A 19,215-nucleotide genomic window follows, 5' to 3' on the forward strand; every position below is an offset into this window, starting at 1 on the left:
GGTTGGCAAAAGCCTCAGAATTTAATCCAGAGTTCTGGAAGTAGTGTAAAAATGTATTAGCAGGTGTTTATTCAAATATCTAAATGATCTGCTCAGGCAGCATTCTGCCTCCATTTTGTGTTCTCTCTCTGCAGATGTTCCAGCAAATTAATCCTTTGGCACAACTGTTCATAATACAAGGCAGCCCAACTTTCCAAGATGAAATGACTAAGCAACACTTAGTTGGAACAGCTTGAAAGCTATTGGCTGAAATGCGCTCTCACAAGAAATGCATCAAACATCATTGGGAGGTGAACAAATGGGTGGTAATCCATGCCAGGCCTCATAAAAGTCCCACTGAAATCAGTGGAAAGACTCCCCTTGACTTCAGAACCACGATGTGGGCATTGTAGGGAACTACACAAAGTAGAAAGGTAGAAAGCTGCTCTATTATACCTTATTGATCTGGTTATTTCGTACTTATGGGGCGCATCTATGTGTGCAAATAAGCGCAACTACATTTAGTGTGCATTAAGTTAATGAACATGATTAAGCAATTTCTGACAGGTGTCTACACGTGCAGGGACTTGGTACTAGTGCTAGGTCCCTCCAGCCCTGCCACGTCTCCCCGGGTAGAAGGGCAGACCTGGCACTAAAGCTAGTGCTGGGACATGTCTACACGCGCGTTAATACACTTTAACTAAGCGTGCCTAAATTTGATACCTGCATTTGCAGGTATCAAATTTAGGGTCAACTAGCCTAAGTTAATGCTCATTAAGGGCGTGTGCATGTAGACGCATGCCCGTAATGTGCATTAACTAAGGCTAATGCACATTAATGCGTCTTATGTAGATGCACCCATAGGGAAGCAAGATTTGTTTGGTAACATTTATTATTGAACCAGCTATATATGAGTTTTCAGGCATAAAAATCACCTTCTTCAGGTCAGGGGAAGAAGCAGATACAGCCTAAGCCAGTAGTATAATGAGGGAAGTAGGAGGCAGGCAAGGTAGCAGCAGCTATGCTGCTGGCCTGGAGACAGCCCAGCCACTGATGATGCCTTCTTCACGGCTGCTGCCCAGAGCACTCAAGCACCCAGTTCTGCTCTGTCCTAAGTTAAAAACCAGGTAAAATAATGGTTTTGTTCAACCAGATTTAGCAAATGGAAATGGTGACTTACCAAAGGGAAGAGGGCAGAAAACCTGTGCTGCAAAAAGAAGTTGTCAAAAGTAGCTGCCGGTGATGCTAAGACTTACATTGAGAGAGGGCCTAGTGTCCAAGCAAGTTAAGTAATGCTGTGCAAACATGTGGAAAATACCAGGCCTCACTCCTATCCAAAAAATGCCATGAGACAAGGGTATGGATGAGGGGTGTGAAAGAGGGACTAAGAAAAATAATGGGCTATGCCCAACTCTTAGCTGGTTAGGAGCAGGGATCAGAAAGCTCCATCTACCTGGCCATTAACAGGTGGTGGGCTACTTTTCCTATTCTGATCCCTTGCGCAGGTAGATGATACCTCAGTAAAATAAGTCATCCCTCCAAATTTCGCCCCAAGCAATGGTTCGGGGCAATGCCCTTTGCAGAGGTTCCAGAAGCAGCCCACGGGTTCCATGACGGTTGGAAACACCCCGGGACCCTGAGGAAAGCGGCTGGGCAGGATGGACGAAAGGGGAAGTCATCTAAGAAAGAGAAAGGAATACCGAACAGTGGAGCTATTTTGAAGAAGCAGGTAAACCCGAGAAGCGAACGGGACACTGAATGCTGCAGTGTGATTTTTTTTTCTGAGAAGAGACATATGCACAAGTTCAATGTCTCAGAAAGTTGACTCAGCTCTCACCGAAGATGGTGAGAGTCTTCCTGTTACTTGAATTTGGCCCGTGTTGGCTCCAGACCATATCTGCTTCCCACAAAAGAAAGTTTCTTTTCTCCATATATGCCCATTTTGCAACCTCGGTCTAGGATCTGAGACTCAAGCCAAGACACTTCTGGCTTGAGACCGGACAAGAGAAAAGGTCAGGTTTTTGTTTTGTTTTGGTTTTTTGTTTTGTTTTTTTGGGGGGGGGGGTTCACATGGAGATCGCAATGCCAAAAAGGGGGAAACATCTTTAGACAATTTTTTGGTGAAACGTGTTCTCCCCTTCTCAACAAATTGTAATCATTAATTACAAAGCAGCTAGCCAAAATTTAGGGCAAGAGTCTGCTGTCTCTTACACTGATAAACCAGGAGCAATCTCCTACACTGGGAAATCAAAGCAATATTCCCATCCTTAAACATGCAAAGATGAGTCAACCTATGCTCACAACCTCATCCCCAAACCATAAGATTGGCTTAAAACCAGGATTTTTATAAATAATTTGTGGGAGGGTCTTCAGCTATTTGATCTGGTGTCTGAGCGCTCCAGGTTCACAGGTTCAGGTTGTTTCCTTTGACCAGGAGGGCTAGAAAATTATCTTAAAAAATAAATCAGGAAAAGACTTAGATTCTCACATAATTGGGTGACTGCGGAAGCTGCCCAAGGAAAGGACCAGGGCGCACACAGAAATGCACCGAGGGGAAAATCCTGTCTTCATGGAAGTGAATAGGAATTTTGTCTTTCACGTCAGTGAGGCCGAAGTTTCAAACGCTGAAAACCTTGCGATAAATGTGTGAGCACTGATATTAGGTGAAGAAACCCCACCCTGGAAGCCAGGGGAGCAGCCCTGGGAAAACAGTTGCAAGTCAGAGGAGACTCAGGCCTTTCTTCTACTAACTTTGCGGTGCAACTACTCAATATACAAGCAGTGCTAATATGTTTTTTTCTTGTTAGTAAGGTGAGAAACTGGGAGTTGATGAAAAAGCAAAAAGGTTTCCTTTGATCCCTTCTGAGTCTTCCCCAAAAGAAAAGCCACTTTCTGGTACTGGAAAACTCTTCTCTCTCCATGAAAAAGTTGCCTTTCCTGCAAATAACAAGCCCAGTCCAAACCCCCCCGCAGGACGGGTGAATTTGTCCTTCCTGTAAATTCACAATTTTTCCAGGAGGGGGTGGAAGTTTGCCATATTTGGCAACACGGATAAATGCAAGCAACGTGTTTGCTGGTTTCAACTCATTGCATTGTTTTACCCTCGTTTAAATTGCTCTATGGCCAGAAAAATAATATGTTGGTACCAGAATATGCACAGGACAAAGAGTGGTTTTTCTTTGCCCAAGGTTCATTTGCAAATGCAGAGTTGCAAGTATTTGTAAGTAGCGTTGGATAACAGGTGGCCTAGGAAATGCATGAGAGGCAGGGTTTTTTGTGATAACTGTATTGGACAAACTGTCTCGTTGGTTTGATAAGCTTTTTGGGCATCCTCGCACTATACATTTGGGGCCGTATAAGATATCAGAAACAAACCCTTGCTTCTTTTCTGGTAAGATTATGGTTGGATCTGTCTTAAGCTGGTCTAAATCATCATTGTTCCATTTATTTCAATTGATGCTCATTCATGCTAGCTGAGGATCTGCCCAGAGCATATCTAAAATGAGAAAGCAGAGAGTCCTTAAAGTCATTCAGACTGCATCTTGGGAAGATAATGAGACAGTTGTTACAGCAAACTCCAAATGGCATGAACACCGCTGATTGTGGATCAGTTTGGATGCAAAGTCCTGTTGGTATTATACATTTCTGGTTGGACTCATCGTGGTTTTGCCTGCAAACTGTGGAAATTGTGGTAAGACTCAATGTGAAAATGGTGGCTTGTTTTAAGATTTTAATCCAGAAGCTCGAATGGTAGATATGGCACCTAAGGCCAGCCGTTGACACCAGCTGAGGAACTGTCCTCACTGGCAATAATTCATATGTGAAACACGAAGTTGTAGGCAGAATATGACACATGAAAACAGAGAAAAAGGAGCAAAAGCACTGCTGTCTGCTGAGGTCAGAGGCTGTTCAGTATTAAATGAATAATAACTTCATTATTAGCAGTAAATCATAACTCAGGCACCTAGACACTGTCACTTTATTAGCCAGAAATTGATTTTTAAACTTTTGTGGCTTCAGAAGTTACTTTGAAGTCAATGCTGGGGTGTCCAGGGAGGGTACAGTGCTTTGTCGTGGGCTTTTGTGTTTGTCTGGAATTGATGCCGAATAAGTGTCCATTCATTTTTTTAAGGAAGGGATATTCCCATCTGGCCAATGTGGACAGCAGAAGCCCACTAAAAGCGCGTGGTGATGTATATGATGTTGGAAGAGGGGCAAGTGATAATGCTATCATTCATGTTTCCTGGTGCAGTGGTGATGTGCTCTGTGTTGCTGAGGGGGCACAGCCGGTAGCCGGGTCTGTAAGGCCTGGTGGTTTGTTGAGAATTGGAGTTGGGTAGCCTGCTGCGACCACTTAAACCAACTTGAATGCACAATTGCAGGACATGAAATCATCCACAGACTGGATTAACCATGGTCTCAAATTCGTATCCGATTACCTGAACTAGCTGTTAACTCCAGTGTCCCTCTAGGTGTGAAGTGCCTGGTTCGTCTCAGTTAATTTAATCAACCTATTTCTTACCTCTCTTCGCAGCATCCCCTCCCCCTGTCCCTTTCTTTTCTATGTAAAATCTTTTCTTCCTGCCAGTCCATTCATAGTATCAAATCAAGTAAGCTGTTGCCTCCAAAAGTCATGCCTTTCTGAACTAGCTGCCTTGGCTAACCACCTCCATACCACTTTTTTAGTAGGACTCAGTGCAAGTGAATGAGGCAGAGAAAGGGAGTTGAATCCAGGTTTTTCACATACTTGTCGAATAGACTTGGGGCTAAAACGTCCATGAGGTCTCTTTCCTAGTGTCATGATTGGAGTCTTAATCAGCTTGTGAATACCAAAACCGTTGACTTCACTACTTCTGCAATGTACTATTCAGAACAGTAGCATATTATTACTATTTTGAAAATAGTTCTGAGTTGCTTGAAATGATCATTTCAGTGAACACAAATATTCACCCAGTTGCATGCCAGTGGGCTTCTTTAATGGGAACATGGAGAGATCGACCGAACGACAACAAGGAGATTGACCCGAAGTTGTACGTAGCAGTGCAAATGATGCAAAAAGTGTGTCTTCTTTCTTCTGGCTTTTCCTGCAGAAGAGAGGCAATGAGCAGGAAGGATGAGAGAAGGGCTTGGCATTCCCAATGAGAAGTTTCAAAGTAGGATTTTTGCCCAAACAGAGTGCCTCTTTCAGGTTTGCTTCATGAAAGTTAAGTAGAACATTAGAAATGCCATTTACTGGGCTGGACTGTAAATCCCTTTAGCCCAGTGTCCTGTCTCTCACAGTGGCAGCGCGTGGGTGCTCTGGGGGGTGGAAAACATCGTATGTCCAAGGTCTTCCCCCTCCTGTTCCTTTTCCATTGCAGCTTCCAGCACCCAGAGTTTAGGAAGTTCAGATGTTGAGGCTGCGCCCCTCTCTTTTCTGTTCAGCACTCGTGGGTGGACCTTTCCACCAAGAATTTATCTAATCACCTTTAAGCTATAAGCCAGGGTGGCATCTTGTGGCAATGAGTTCCACAAGTTAATTAGACTCTGTGTGGGAAAAAAAACCAACCTGCCTCTTATTATTTTTAGTGAAGAAATATCCTTAACTCAGTCACATGAGGTTTAAAATGGTTACTCAATCCCAATTCTTGAATAGATTTTTTAGGTCAGAAGGGGCCATTATGATCAACCAGCTTGATTTCCTGCATGAGAGAGAGAGGAGAGGATTTCACCCAGCAAGTCCTGCCTCAAGACCAACGACTGCCTGCCGGACTCGATGACCTCCCGAGGTCCCTTCCAGCCCTAATGTCTATAATGTCTATGAAACTTGTGGTTGGTCTTGGGGGTCTTCTAGAAAGGCATCCAGTCATGACTGAATGACTCCAGTTTGTGGAGAATTTCCCCCATTTCTCAGTGATTGGTTCCATTGATTAAGTAACTTAGAGAAATCTCTGGCGGTGGGAACACTTGGTCCTAGTGGCCACAAGCCATTTGGGCTCTTCATCATACCTGCTACATAATGGGTTCAAAGAACCAGGTTGTACAAGGAAGAACATTAAGTTCCAAGAAGTCTTTCAATAATTAAACAATGTACTGGAAGAACAGTCCTGTGATTGAAGCACAAGGCGGAGGTTTGGGAGTGTAGCCATGGCCATGAGGAATTTCTACACTGTTCCCATGGCACAAATCAGCCCAAAGGCCAGTTTAGTTGGATGTTGGAGAATTTCCCTGCCTTCAGGACCTCCTCCATTGGCGTGCAGCTGCTGTAGTTTGCGACTACACCACCCTGTCTTCAGGGTCATGCCCGAAGACAGGGTAAGGCGGAAAGGGGCTGGGGGAAATGGGCCGAGGATGGACCTTTCCTGCATTTCAGTGATTGTCATCTGCTAAAACAACCCTCCTGGTTGTTACCCTCCATCTCACCCATGCAAGCAGGGAAGACGTCGTAAGCATGGAAGAACTTCTCTGTGGGTTGATTTTGGGGGCATGACCTGGGCCAGTGAAATCTATGAGAATATAAGACAATTTCCAACAGCGGTGCAAGCCTCTTGGCTTGTGTTATTGATATTCCCTAAATAAAAGATGGCCTAGCAGGGTTTCCTATGAGTCCATTGTATAGGAGCATACACACACACAGCTCTGTCAAGTCAGAACTGAGATCTCCAGTGCGAATGAGGGAGGTTACACGTTGTATCTGAGAATCTCAAAGGCCTGATTCCAGCTACCTCCTGTTCTGGGTTCATCATACCAGTTTTCTGGTCCCTACCACTTATAGTCTAGTGGCACTTAACAAAAAAGAGGAAGAAGCTGTGTGACATTTCCTGACATGTACTAGTACATGCACATAAATATGTCTTTGGTAATCTGATGGTACGTCACCATTTATCCGACAAACAGATTTTCCTGCCTCAGTGCTAAAAAAGGTGTTGGCCTAATCACCAGCTGATGTCTGAACTAGTGTAGCACTATTGACTTAAACAGACCTAGCTTGGTGGTTCTTAACCTTTCTATATTTAAGGAACCATTCATTAGACTCAAGACGCCCCTTGGAAAAGGCCAGCTCTTAGCTTTCCCTCCTTTCTTGACTATGGAAAAAATAACAGATCTATTCTTCCGATGCAACGAATTAAAAATAACTGCAACAGGTCAGAATGGTTTTGACACTCTGGATTCCTATTTGAAATTCATAGATTCATAGATTCATAGATGTTAGGGTCGGAAGGGACCTCAATAGATCATCGAGTCCGACCCCCTGCATAAGCAGGAAAGAGTGCTGGGTCTAGATGACCCCAGCTAGATACTCAACTAACCACCTCTTGAAGACCCCCAGGGTAGGGGAGAGCACCACCTCCCTTGGGAGCCCATTCCAGACCTTGGCCACTCGAACTGTGAAGAAGTTCTTCCTAATGTCCAGTCTAAATCTGCTCTCTGCTAGCTTGTGGCCATTGTTTCTTGTAACCCCCGGGGGCGCCTTGGTGAATAAATCCTCACCAATTCCCTTCTGTGCCCCCGTGATGAACTTATAGGCAGCCACAAGGTCGCCTCTCAACCTTCTCTTGCGGAGGCTGAAAAGGTCCAGTTTCTCTATTCTCTCCTCGTAGGGCTTGATCTGCAGGCCCTTGACCATACGGGTTGCCCTTCTCTGGACCCTCTCCAGGTTATCTGCATCCTTCTTGAAGTGTGGCGCCCAGAATTGCACACAGTACTCCAACTGCGGTCTGACCAGCGCCCGATAGAGGGGAAGTATCACCTCCCTGGACCTATTCGTCATGCATCTGCTGATGCACGATAAAGTGCCATTGGCTTTTCTGATGGCTTCGTCACACTGCCGACTCATGTTCATCTTGGAGTCCACTAGGACTCCAAAATCCCTTTCCACTTCCATGCCACCCAGCAGGTCGTTCCCTAGGCTGTAGGTGTGCTGGACATTTTTCCTCCCTAGGTGCAGCACTTTGCATTTCTCCTTGTTGAACTGCATCCTGTTGTTTTCTGCCCACTTGTCCAACCTGCCCAGGTCTGCCTGCAGCTGTTCCCTGCCCTCCGGCGTGTCCACTTCTCCCCATAGCTTTGTGTCATCTGCAAACTTGGACAGAGTACATTTGACTCCCTCGTCCAAGTCGCTGATGAAAACATTAAAGAGTATCGGTCCAAGGACCGAGCCCTGCGGGACCCCGCTGCCCACACCCTTCCAGGTCGAGACCTGAAAATCTCAGGATTTATCTTGTAAATCATGTGTAGGTATTTGTACACTGAAGATTGTGTGGAAGCCTGCTACACTCTTAAAAGTATTTCATGGCACCCTGGTTGAGAATCACTGACTCTGGTGATTGACCCAGCTGAGAATCTGGGCTCTGACATCAGGGAGGGACCTCAGAAAAACACTTCTGTAGTCAATCCCAGCTGTGTTGAAGTCAATGGGAGTTTTGAGCCATTGGGTATTGACTTCATTGATACTAAGATTTTCTCTACGGGCTTTTCTTCCTATCCACTCTCCAGTCTAATTGCAGCTTACCTGTCTGTCATGCTCACCTTTGCTCTCCTACTGCTCCATCATGTTTTACATGAGTTCTTAGCCACAGGAAGTAGGAAGAGCATCGGGTATCTTGATTCCAGCCTGATTTAGACTGGTGTAATGTTTGAATCAGGCTCTTCTAGTTAATTTCCCATTGGCTCCAGCTGTCTAATAATTAACTATGTCTATTGGAACATCTAATGACCCCCCCAAAGAGACCAGGCTCTTTCAGCATTAGCAATGGCATAGACAAGGCAGAAACAGTCTGTCCCCAGTGTACTTATAGGGAAGGCTTCTGATAATAGGCAACAGGTTGATAAATAAATGATAGTTGGAAGGGAAGACAAGGCAGAGTAAAAGAAAGGATGGGTGCAGAAATTAGCAGTCATTGGTCTCAGTAGTTATCACTGGGCACATCTACATGTGCACTGTAATGCCCAGTAGCCAATTCTACTGTGCATTAAAGTAGAGCATAAAAAAACATACTAATATGCTCAGCAGAAAGGCTACTGTGCATTAAGCATCACCTAAAAAACATGTGCTTGCACAAGTATTAGTGCAACCTAATATGCATTAATTTAGTACCTCATATAGGAGGCACTAAATTTAATGCACATTAGGAAAAGCGCATTAATGCATGTGTAGACACGCCCACTGATGACCAATCTTATAAATGAAACCATCTTGAGACTTGCCCATCGTAGGGTTTTATAAAACTATTGCCATTCACCACAATATCTGAGTATCTTAAGGCAGCACTATCATGGACTTCATGCAATCGCTGGCATTTCTCCCTCTCTGAGGCAAAAGCTCAGGTTGACCCCAATTCAAAGAAGCAAAAAGAAAGCAAATATAGCCATAACACAAGCCAGTTACACAAAACCTTTTTCCAGGGAAAATAAAGGTCAGTGCTGGGCAAACCCAGCCAGAAAGAATTCCAGTTGAAAAGGGGTATTTCTCAGTTTAGCTATGATTAAATTCAAGCAAGAGGCTTAAAAGAAACTTTTGCAAGTTCATTCATAGTGGTCAGTTCTGTCAATTGGTGGTAATAAAAACTATAATGTATAGGGGCTTTTGTTTCCATCAGTGACAAACTTGTTTCCTCATGTCACCAAGAAACTCCATGGAAATGGGGACAAAAAGAAAATCCGTTATGGAGTGAGGTTGCATTGGCAAAGAAATGCTGCACACATTGCACCTGTATATCATGAGACTAATGTCTACAGGAGCCCAGGACAACCTGTGAGGAAGTCAGCACAGCAATGTCTGGTAAGGTAGAAGGAGAGCCCTGCCATGATCCAGAATGAAAAAGCAGCATCCAGAAGGTCTTGGTGGACCACAGAAGAAGACAAGGTTGTTTGCTGTTATGTCTCTACTGGACAAAGAAAAACTCTTTTCCCTTGTCAGAGAGGGCAAGACATGAGGCAATGGATTTAAAGAGCAGCAAAGCAAATTTAAATCAAATGTCCAAATTGTCAGAATGGCAGGACACTGGAAAAAAACTTCCCAGGGAAACTGTGGAGTCTCCTACTTCAGATGTTTTCAAGCAGAAGGTGGACAAGGGTCTGTCTGGGATGGGTAAGACACAGCAAATTGCTCATCTGTGCAGGGGGGTGGATTAAATGTCCCTGTGGAGCCCTACAATTCTATGATTCCAAACTGAAGCACTGGACAAAATATACCACCATGAACTCTGTTATAGGTGACAAGTGTGTTAATAGACTCTGGGATCTCAAATGGTCTCCAAAACCAGCAAACAGCAGATGCAGATCCCGATCCTTCAAAACTTAAAACTGCCCCTATCAACATCCCAGGAGAGAAGAAGAGTTCAATTGAATTGCAAGAGGTTAAAGAAAAATTGGGTACTAAACAGAGTATCAAGATTCCCCGATTAAAAATTGCAAATGGTGTTAAGCTAAGACAGGAAGCAACAAAGATCAATCATTTGCTACTCCAAATACAAATCCTTGACATCACTGAGACTCAATAATCAATAGTGGCTGTTGCCCAAGTGGTGTGCATGAAATGAGAGGGATATAAAAGTCACAATTTAACTCCAACCAGCTCCTAAAAATAGCAGCCACTCCCCTGGAAGAGGAGGCTGGGGGCAAAACTCCTAGAGGAAAAAAAAATAGAGGCTAAGTCAACTTGAAGCCAATTCTGGGGAAAATAACAAACAAAATGAGGAAAAGGTACTCAAAAATATGGGAGCCAGCCAATTTATATCAGTCACGGAAGAAACAAGACTTCACTGAAATACCAAAAGGAAAAACAATGAAAACATATGATCAGAGAATTAAAATATACGATAAATAATTCTTTAACACCAAAGTATAGCATTTCAAGACATCTCTGAAAAGTTGGCAGAAATAAACCCATAGCTCTCAGACCCAGAAATTGCCATATATTTCTGGACAAAAATCTGGGACAATTTGGTTAATCGTAAGGGATATCTTTTCATGTGCTCTGGGGGTGGGGTGGGGTGGGGTGGGGTGGGGTGGGGTTAGGTGAGGCCCTTTAATTAGAGTTGCTCTCGGGAGCCACTCTAATTAAGGCGCCCACAGCATCATGTGTATTCAGCATCCCATACTTACAAATGGCGGCAGGGACGTTTTAACTAAAACTCATTCAATGAGCTTTAGATAAAGCATGCCTGCCACCGTTTTGAAGTGTGGGGACGCTGAATACACGAGATGCCAAAGCTACTGAAGCGTGCTAATTAGCATGTAATTACAGCATGTTGGAGCAGACATTCTGCGCATCTACAGGCACCCAAGAATGCTACATGGATTAAATGCTGACGAGAGGTTCAACAACAGAAAATTAAGAATAGAAATGGTCAAGAGAGCCCTTAAGAAAACAAAGAACTGAAAAATGCCCAAACCAGGAGGCTTGCATGGGTTTTGGCTTCAATATTTTGCAGCTTCACAACCAATATTAGCACAACACATCCAGATGGTCCTACATGGGTGACATGGAGTAGAACAATGTTAACTGCAAAAAAATAAAAGCCTGGGTCGTCCAAGCACATTCAAACTACCAATCAATTATGCTTCCCAGCCATATGGAAGATGTTAACATTGACCACATCAGGTAAGATTTAAGATCACCAGTTTAGGAATAGGTATTTCACACAGGAGCAAAAAGAATACAAATAAACTAAGGCACCATGAATCAGCTTCTGCTTGAAACATTAGTTATGAAGATTTCCAAATCCAAGAAGAGAAATCTCAGAGATATGTGGATTCAGTGATGGCCTTTGATTCAGCTCCACATTCATGGACATAGAAATCACCAAGAATATACAATGCTCCAAAAAGCTATTAGTGTATGGAAGACAGATGTCACCATCTAAGGTTGTAACCTAACCGCTGTTAATAGTCATCTTATAAGATTCCTAAAGTCTGATAAACATATCCTAGCCTTGACAAAGATTGTTAAAACCTTTTTCAGATGATGCGTGCATCCAATTTGGAGTAGGCAAATATGTCACAAAGGCCATGAATAAGGGTCGGATTGTAAGAGGGGATGATGATGGGGAATTTAATATCAGAGGCAAGGATGATAAGGATGTTAAGGTGATATCTTTTATTGGACTGAGTATGTGGTTGGGACAGAGTTAGACTTAATGCCAGAGGAAGTCACTGCTCCACTATCTTTTGAAGAAAGCTACAGATCTCTTAGACTTGGAGGGCATGGCTCCATTAGCAATGCAGAAGTTAAAAAGGAAATGACAGTAGGATACAAGCGGCTACTCCCTCAATTCTTGGACTCCAGGCTCACTGGAAACAACCTCTTCTGAGCCATTGATGCTTCTGTTTCTCCCGTGATGTTAGGCTGGACTCTGGAAAGACTAAGAGTCAGACAGGATGACGAGGGAACCACTCGCCATATGGGGAACCTGATACCCAACCATGGAGGTTGATCCTCTATGTGCCTGGAAGGAAGAGGCTGAAGACTATTCAAGATCTTGGCCAAAATCCAACTTCCCTCTGCGTGGGCAAGTAGCATTTACACAGCTAAATTTAACCATATAAGTAGCTCTTCTAGCTACTTAGGCAGATTTTAGATCCTACTTCCCCTGGAGCAACTTGCCAGACTTGGAAAGGATCTGCTGTGGATGCTCAAACCCTATTGGGATCCTGCTCTACCCAGGAAAGGTGTGCAAACTCCTTCAAAGCCCCTGTGCTGCTAGCTGCAGGAAAAAAAACAAACCATACCATATTTCCTTGTATACAACAAGCCCCAGAATAAGATTCACATCTTGTTTCTGAAAGGCAGAATAAAGAAAAAAGATCTTTCCTTGCAATAAGTGACTGAGTAGCAGCAGCTGGGGGAGCAAGCCTGCTCAGTCTTCTGCTTTCCGTGGATCATGTATAGACTTTACTTTGTCTTTCAGCTAGTGAGCAGCAGAAACTGCTTTTACCATATTTCCTTGCATATTATGCATACTCCAGTTTCTAGCATCTTTTTTTTTTTTTTTAAAAGAGATGTGTGTTGTATTAAAAAAATGTGGTATTTTGTCCTGGAAGAGGACTATTTCTTACTTCCCAGTGAAGTATTTAAATTACCAGGTCATGAGCTGGCCACAGCCATCAGTGCCCTCCATTTTCCCTGTTGAAGATGGCACACTGGGCAGTGAAAAGGGCCAAAGGAGCAGAAGTCATCCTACTGCACTCTATCATGTAACCCAAAAACTGTTAAATGTACAATGCAGAAATACCATTGGAGGCAGGAACAAGATCCAGAATCCAAGGTTCCCTTCATTTTTAGGCAATGTCCAACACATTGAGCCAAGCTCCCTTTGGTTTGGTCTCCTTCTGTAGGGTGTTGATGAGACCCAGTTCAGGTCTCAGGTCTGCTGGCGTGAGGACCCAGCTGCCTCTGCCATTGCTCTCCACCACCCAGCTGTGGCATAGCATTGGCAGGGCCCCCCTCCGCTGCATCCCCCACTGCCTAGCTGGAGCACAGTGCAGGAAGAGCTCCCTACTGATGAATGCTGCCAAAGCCACAGCTTTGTGGGCTGGATCCAAAGGACCTGTGGGTTGGATCCAGCCCATGAACTGTAGGCTGTCAACCCTGGCCAAGCATAGCCTGCTACAAACCATCAACTGACACCCTCATTATTGGAACAGAAAACCAGCATGCAGCTTGGACTAAATGGAAGCACTAGCAGGACCTTTACACAAACTGGCTGGGTTGTCATGTTATGCGAACTGGAGAAACCACAGACACATGCAGAAGGTGTAACGCACATGCCAAGATCATCAGCCTGTTGGCAGCAACTGTCTAAGGCTGGCACAAGGGTGTACTGTAGTCAGTGCCCTTCACTGGGGCCCGTGCGCTGATAGCACAAGCAGCGGTAATAACGAGCTTGACCTAATATTGAGAATGTGATGCAATTAAGATCTCTTGGGACTTTACCTTGCTCTTGAATAGAAGGGCAGATCCAGAGGAGGTGCAGTAACATGGTCGTACCCGCCATTGGCCATGCTGCATGTGAGCTCCTAGTGCAGCGTCTGCCCAGAGCTCCTGCTTCCATGAGGGTCTGAAGCCCAGAAGATGAGTGCTGCCACTACCACTCACCCCCTCCTCTCCTCTGCTAACGCGGCAAGGGAGAGGGTGGGGAAGGGCAAACAACAGCAGCATCCACCCCTGGGCTCCGGAGCTGCGTGAAAGCAGGGACTCCAGCCACATCCCTCCCTGATCAGGTGGTGAGTTCAAAGCTCACCTACCCCTCATGTGAACCTCCATCAGGAGCCCACACTGACCAGGCAGTGAGCTCATCCCCCACTGCAAACGAGTGGTACAGACAAATTGTGGGGGCCACATTGCTGGACCAGTTACTGCTCGAATAGAACAGTAGCAGCCTGAAAATAGATATCCTATAGGCATCAAGCTCACTATCCAAAACATTGCTTGGCCAATGGATATCTGGCAGAGAAGGAAGAATCAATCTTTCAGTATGGAATGAAAAACAACTTGCAGAGGAATAGCTAACTTAGCACTGATTATAATAAATGCCCTAGAGACTGCCCCAAACTCTGAAGAGCCACCACAACGGCTTGGACATTTCCATCAGCATCCAGAGCCTACAACAATCTGTTATTTTGAAGACATCTTCCATATTGGATCAACATCAGCTCTAAAGAGCTGGCTCATCCCCAAGCTCAGGATGAAAGACTGACATCTCATAGGCACCAGACCATGAGATGATGCCAACAGCAACAATACGGGGCCAGGTTTGGGTTTCAGTTACACTGGTATAAATCCCACATGACTGCAATGTACAGCAGGACCTGGCTCTAAGTTAGTTAACTGCTTAGTATCATTGCTGGTTGCTAGAGCTGGTCAGGAGTTTCCCATAGGAATCACATTTTTAGATGCTAGCATTGAAATGCAGGCAGTACAACTGATGAGAGATTGCTGGAGGTGGAGCACCGCAAATCTCTGCTGTCCCCACAAGCCTGGCTGAAAGGAAAGCAGGGAGCTGGGTCCTTATCCTTCCTGCCAGCTTGAGGCCCCTCTTTTGGCTGGGCTGGGTACTGAGAGCTACAAAGGCTGAGAGAAAGGTGTTCAGCTTTGGGCAATCTGCCCAAAGGCAAGGAGTTAAATGAATCACAGGGCGCATCTACATGTGTGCATTTACTGTGCAGTATAGGCACACATCTACACGTGCACACCCATACTGTGCAGTAAATATAGCGACATACGCTGACTTGAGCATAAGCTTGATACCTGCATCATGCAGATATCAAATTTACTCCCAGTTAGTTACTGCGTAGTAACGCATGCGTAGTCATCTTAGTATGCAGTAACACTGCGTGTATGGACTGACTTGGGACTAACTTTAGACTCAAGCCAGCCCACACACAGCGTTAATGAGCTTTAATGCATGCAAGTATAGGCACTGACCTAGTCCCACTTACTACGCAGTAAATTTAAGCTGGTGTAAATGCACATGTAGACATACCCCATGAATCATAAAGAAGTGGGGCTGGGAAGGACCTCTGGAGATCATCTAGTCCAGCCCCTTGTCTGAAGCAGGATCGTCCCTATTCAAACCATGCTGTACAAATCCTTGCCTAACATATTTTTAAAACTGCACAGGCAACACTGGCATACACCTACAGGGCATATGGACCAAAGACATCAAAAGCAACCTAGCCTGCCACAGGTAAAGCAGTGGGGTAAGGGCTCTCAGTGTCCTGCTGTTGCAAGGGTTGTTAAAATGCCTTGGATTGAAAGATCCAAGGAAGAGGGCCATACCCCTCCCCCCCACTACAGAGGAAGGCAAAACCTCGACCTTCTGTACCAATATGACCATGGGGGAAAACTCCTTCCTCCTTCCAAATGTGGCAATTGGACTGACCTTTGTAGAGAAGCAATCAGCAAGCCACAAACCTGCCTCAGTTCTCCCAGAATGGATTTTTTTCCAGAAATCCTTTTCCATGAAAAAAATGTCCATTTTAGTTCTTCTGTTTCAATTTGGGATGGAAAACTTTGTTTAAAAAAAAAAATTATTTTCTCCATACAAAAAGGAATTCCCATTTCCCTCGCTGGCTCTGCCAATAATCCTGCCACTCTTAGCTCTGCCCCCGCCTCTGTAATCGTTCAGTAAGCACAGAAAAGCAGTCACTGGCTTGCTTGTTATATCAGCTTTGCCACTGGCACGTGTAGGACTGATGATTAAGCACCGAGGAGGAAAAATGACGCCACTTGGTGGAGAAAGGAAAGACCTGGTGAAAATAGTCTCACCATATGAGCCGGCTGGAGCCCTCCCAACAGAAATGGATAAAATCTCACTGCCATTCAGAAACCTGTCCTATAGGGAGTTAATGTCTGCCCTCAAATGGGCACACACAGCTCCTATTGACATGAGAGTTACCTGACTCCATCTGTAGGCAAAATAGAGTCCAAAAACCATTGTGCTCTGTTAACTTTCCCAGTGCTCTTAGCCAGGCCATAAAAGCAAGGGAAAATGAGTCCAAGAGACAGAGAAAATCAATGAAAGCTCTAGGCGGGATACTGCTCTCGCTATACAGCATCTCGGTACAGTTATCCCTGGAGTGAAAGGGAAGCCCTTGAAGAGGTGCAGAGCAGGGCAAGTTTACTCTACTTTTCCACTTTCCCACTCTGAGCCTGGGCTAACACTACGCAGACCCGAGGAGGTTTGCCTTGGGGCTTCAGAGGACACATATTCAATGCCTTTGCAGCAGGAATGTGCAAACGTTCAACAGAGAGCCAAGCAAAGATATTTGCTTTTAGTTTTCATCCCTTCCCATTCAGTGTCCTTCTGAGGTTGGACTCTCCCTGCTGCCCTCCCAAAAAATATCAAAGCAGAGATAAGTTGCCACTAACAGGTGTTTTCAACCCTAAACCACAACCTAACCCCAGGCCCGAGCTTCCTTCAACAGTTGATGAGCCTCAGTGAACCTGCCAGTGGAGCCGGAGCCGGAGTTTGTACAGAAATGTGAACACAGTTGGGTTTGGGGTTGTTTCTGATATCACTGGGGATGTTTTGCCCAACCCTAGTAGCCACTCACGCTGTTTGTAGGTGGTCACCCCTCGTGGTCCATTGTCCTCCATCTCCATTCCTGCATCCCCAGTGACCTTGTTGCTTTAGGTATGTCAGTCCCTAAGGGCTCAGTCACACCACTGAGGAAATAAGCCCCCACCCCTCTGCTACCGTTCTCCACGTGGAGAGGTAAGGTGTGAGACATCCTGGCTCCACAACTAAGACCTGAGTTTCTAGCATGCTCAAGTCCAGCAACATGGCATGCCCTCAGTGGTATCATCACCACCTTGCTGCCAGGGCTAATGGACATGGATGGGAAGCAAGTGGGCATCTTTCTAGATTGGGGCAGGTGGAGCCCCACAGCCCACAGAATTGGCTTTGCTGTGCCCCAGGTCATCTCTTGGGGTAGAAGATTGGCCTCCTAGGGAATAAAAGGGACTGAAGTGGTACGTATTAGGAATGACTTGCATTTAAGAGACTCACCTTCCTTCCGTCAACTGTGTAGAGTTTCTTCACGGTGAACTGAAGAAGCTCTGAAATCTCATCCAGGAGAGTTTTGAAGCTCCGGGCGTTCCTGTGGTTCAGGATGATGGAGCGTCGCACCTCGATTTCCCCGTTCTTAACCAGAGTGATCTTCTTGGGTATCCTGGCGCCTTGCTGGGCAAAAGGCATAAAATAGTCTTCGGACCTACTTTCCTGGGCTCCTTTCGGCGGGGCGCCACTCTGGGGCCCGCTCCGCTGAACGCCCGCCCTTCGGCTGGCATTGCTAATGCTGATGGGCTTGACGTATTTCTTGTCAGAGCAGAGGTAGCACCCTCCATCTTCCAGCTGGTCCAGCTCACTGATGCAATGTATCCCCTGCGGGGTCGTGATGGTCCGGACCCCGAACGGCAGGGGGACCCTGTGGGAGAGGTCGTCCATGAGGGCGTTGAAGCTCTTGAAGCGGCGGTGGTTGATGGCCATCTTGACTCCTCCAAACTGAGGATCCCCACTCTTGAAGAAAGTTATTTTCTTAGCTGGAGGAACGTGGGAGACAGCATTTGCCCGGGCCACGGGGGGAAGGGGCTGCTCATAGTTGTAGGGGCTGACGGTAGACAGGTCATCAGCAGCCGCCTGAGTCATTCCTCACACTGGACGGACACTGCAACAGAAGGAAAAATATCCATTTGGACCATATCGCACGGCACCAACGAGCACCATATCACTCGTCTGACAAGTCACGGACCCAAATGTTCCTCCGAGTAATGTTATGGCATCTGCATGCAACCCACCATGTGTGTAAGACAGAAGTGGATTCAGCCAGCGGTGTTTGCACTACATGGAGAACGAACTGGCTCAAACAAATAGGAGTATATGCATCTGCAAATTTACAACATTTACAAAATTTGCAACATAACCACAGCCTTGAATAATCCAAGACTCGTGTCTATTCCCAGTTACATTTTGGAAACGCTACAGAAACCAACAGCAATACAAACCCCCAGGTTTCAAATATTATGAGCCAGACCCCTCAAGATGCCTAAGATTTGGTTTCATTTCTTGTCATTTTGGTTTTTGTGCCTTTCCTGGTCACAGTTTCGAGCTTTTCCCCCCACATCACAAACGCCAAAATTGACCTTTTTAAAAAAAACTAAAAGGAAAGCTGAGGCTGCCAAGAAACATAGGGGTCTGTCGACTGGGGCTCTAAGAAAAATATGCAACATTGGGCGCCGTGCAAGCATTATTGAAGGAGCTGACAACACTGGGCAGAGGAGAAACTGGAATCTGGCCTTCAGTTATAAGTCTAATTAAAAATATATATAAGAGCTTAAGTATGCTTAGGGCATATGGAATTCAACCTATGTCAAGGCATCAGTATGGATATTTTAGCCTAATTTTAGGCACCGACATTTGAGAAACTTGACCCCTCTTTTTCTGGCTTTTAGTGCTACTGAGACCATCACCCAAGAAGAAAGTGAGCCGGGTCCTTTTCTTTCTTGTGCAGCTTGCAGAAAAGTGCCAGCTATGTTATGCTAGATACCCCGTGACTATTCCTGCCTAAATAATGGCTTCACATTATGTTCTTAGTAGAGAGGGGATCTCTTTGGCAATTAGACTAAAAAAAAAATCCTACTCTTCAACCAAAGAAACTGTGCACTTGTTATAAATGAGTAAGGCAAGAAATATATCTCTAATCACATTTGCTTCAGCTTGTTCACTTAGCTGTAGTTGCTTGAAGCATTTTACA

General features: G+C 45.2%; 1 protein-coding gene across 1 annotated transcript in view; it reads right to left on the minus strand.

Moving 5' to 3' along the window:
* The window catches only part of RP1L1 (RP1 like 1), a 31,694-nt gene extending 13,584 nt beyond the window's left edge, over nt 1-18,110 (minus strand). The window contains exon 1 of the mRNA XM_059727201.1: nt 17,472-18,110. Coding sequence (XP_059583184.1) covers nt 17,472-18,110 — 639 coding nt within the window. The remainder of the gene's footprint in view (nt 1-17,471) is intronic.
* Between the last annotated feature and the right edge of the window lie 1,105 nt (nt 18,111-19,215).

The sequence above is a fragment of the Alligator mississippiensis genome, chromosome 1 (assembly GCF_030867095.1).
Source record: "Alligator mississippiensis isolate rAllMis1 chromosome 1, rAllMis1, whole genome shotgun sequence".
Taxonomy (NCBI): Eukaryota; Metazoa; Chordata; order Crocodylia; family Alligatoridae; genus Alligator; species Alligator mississippiensis.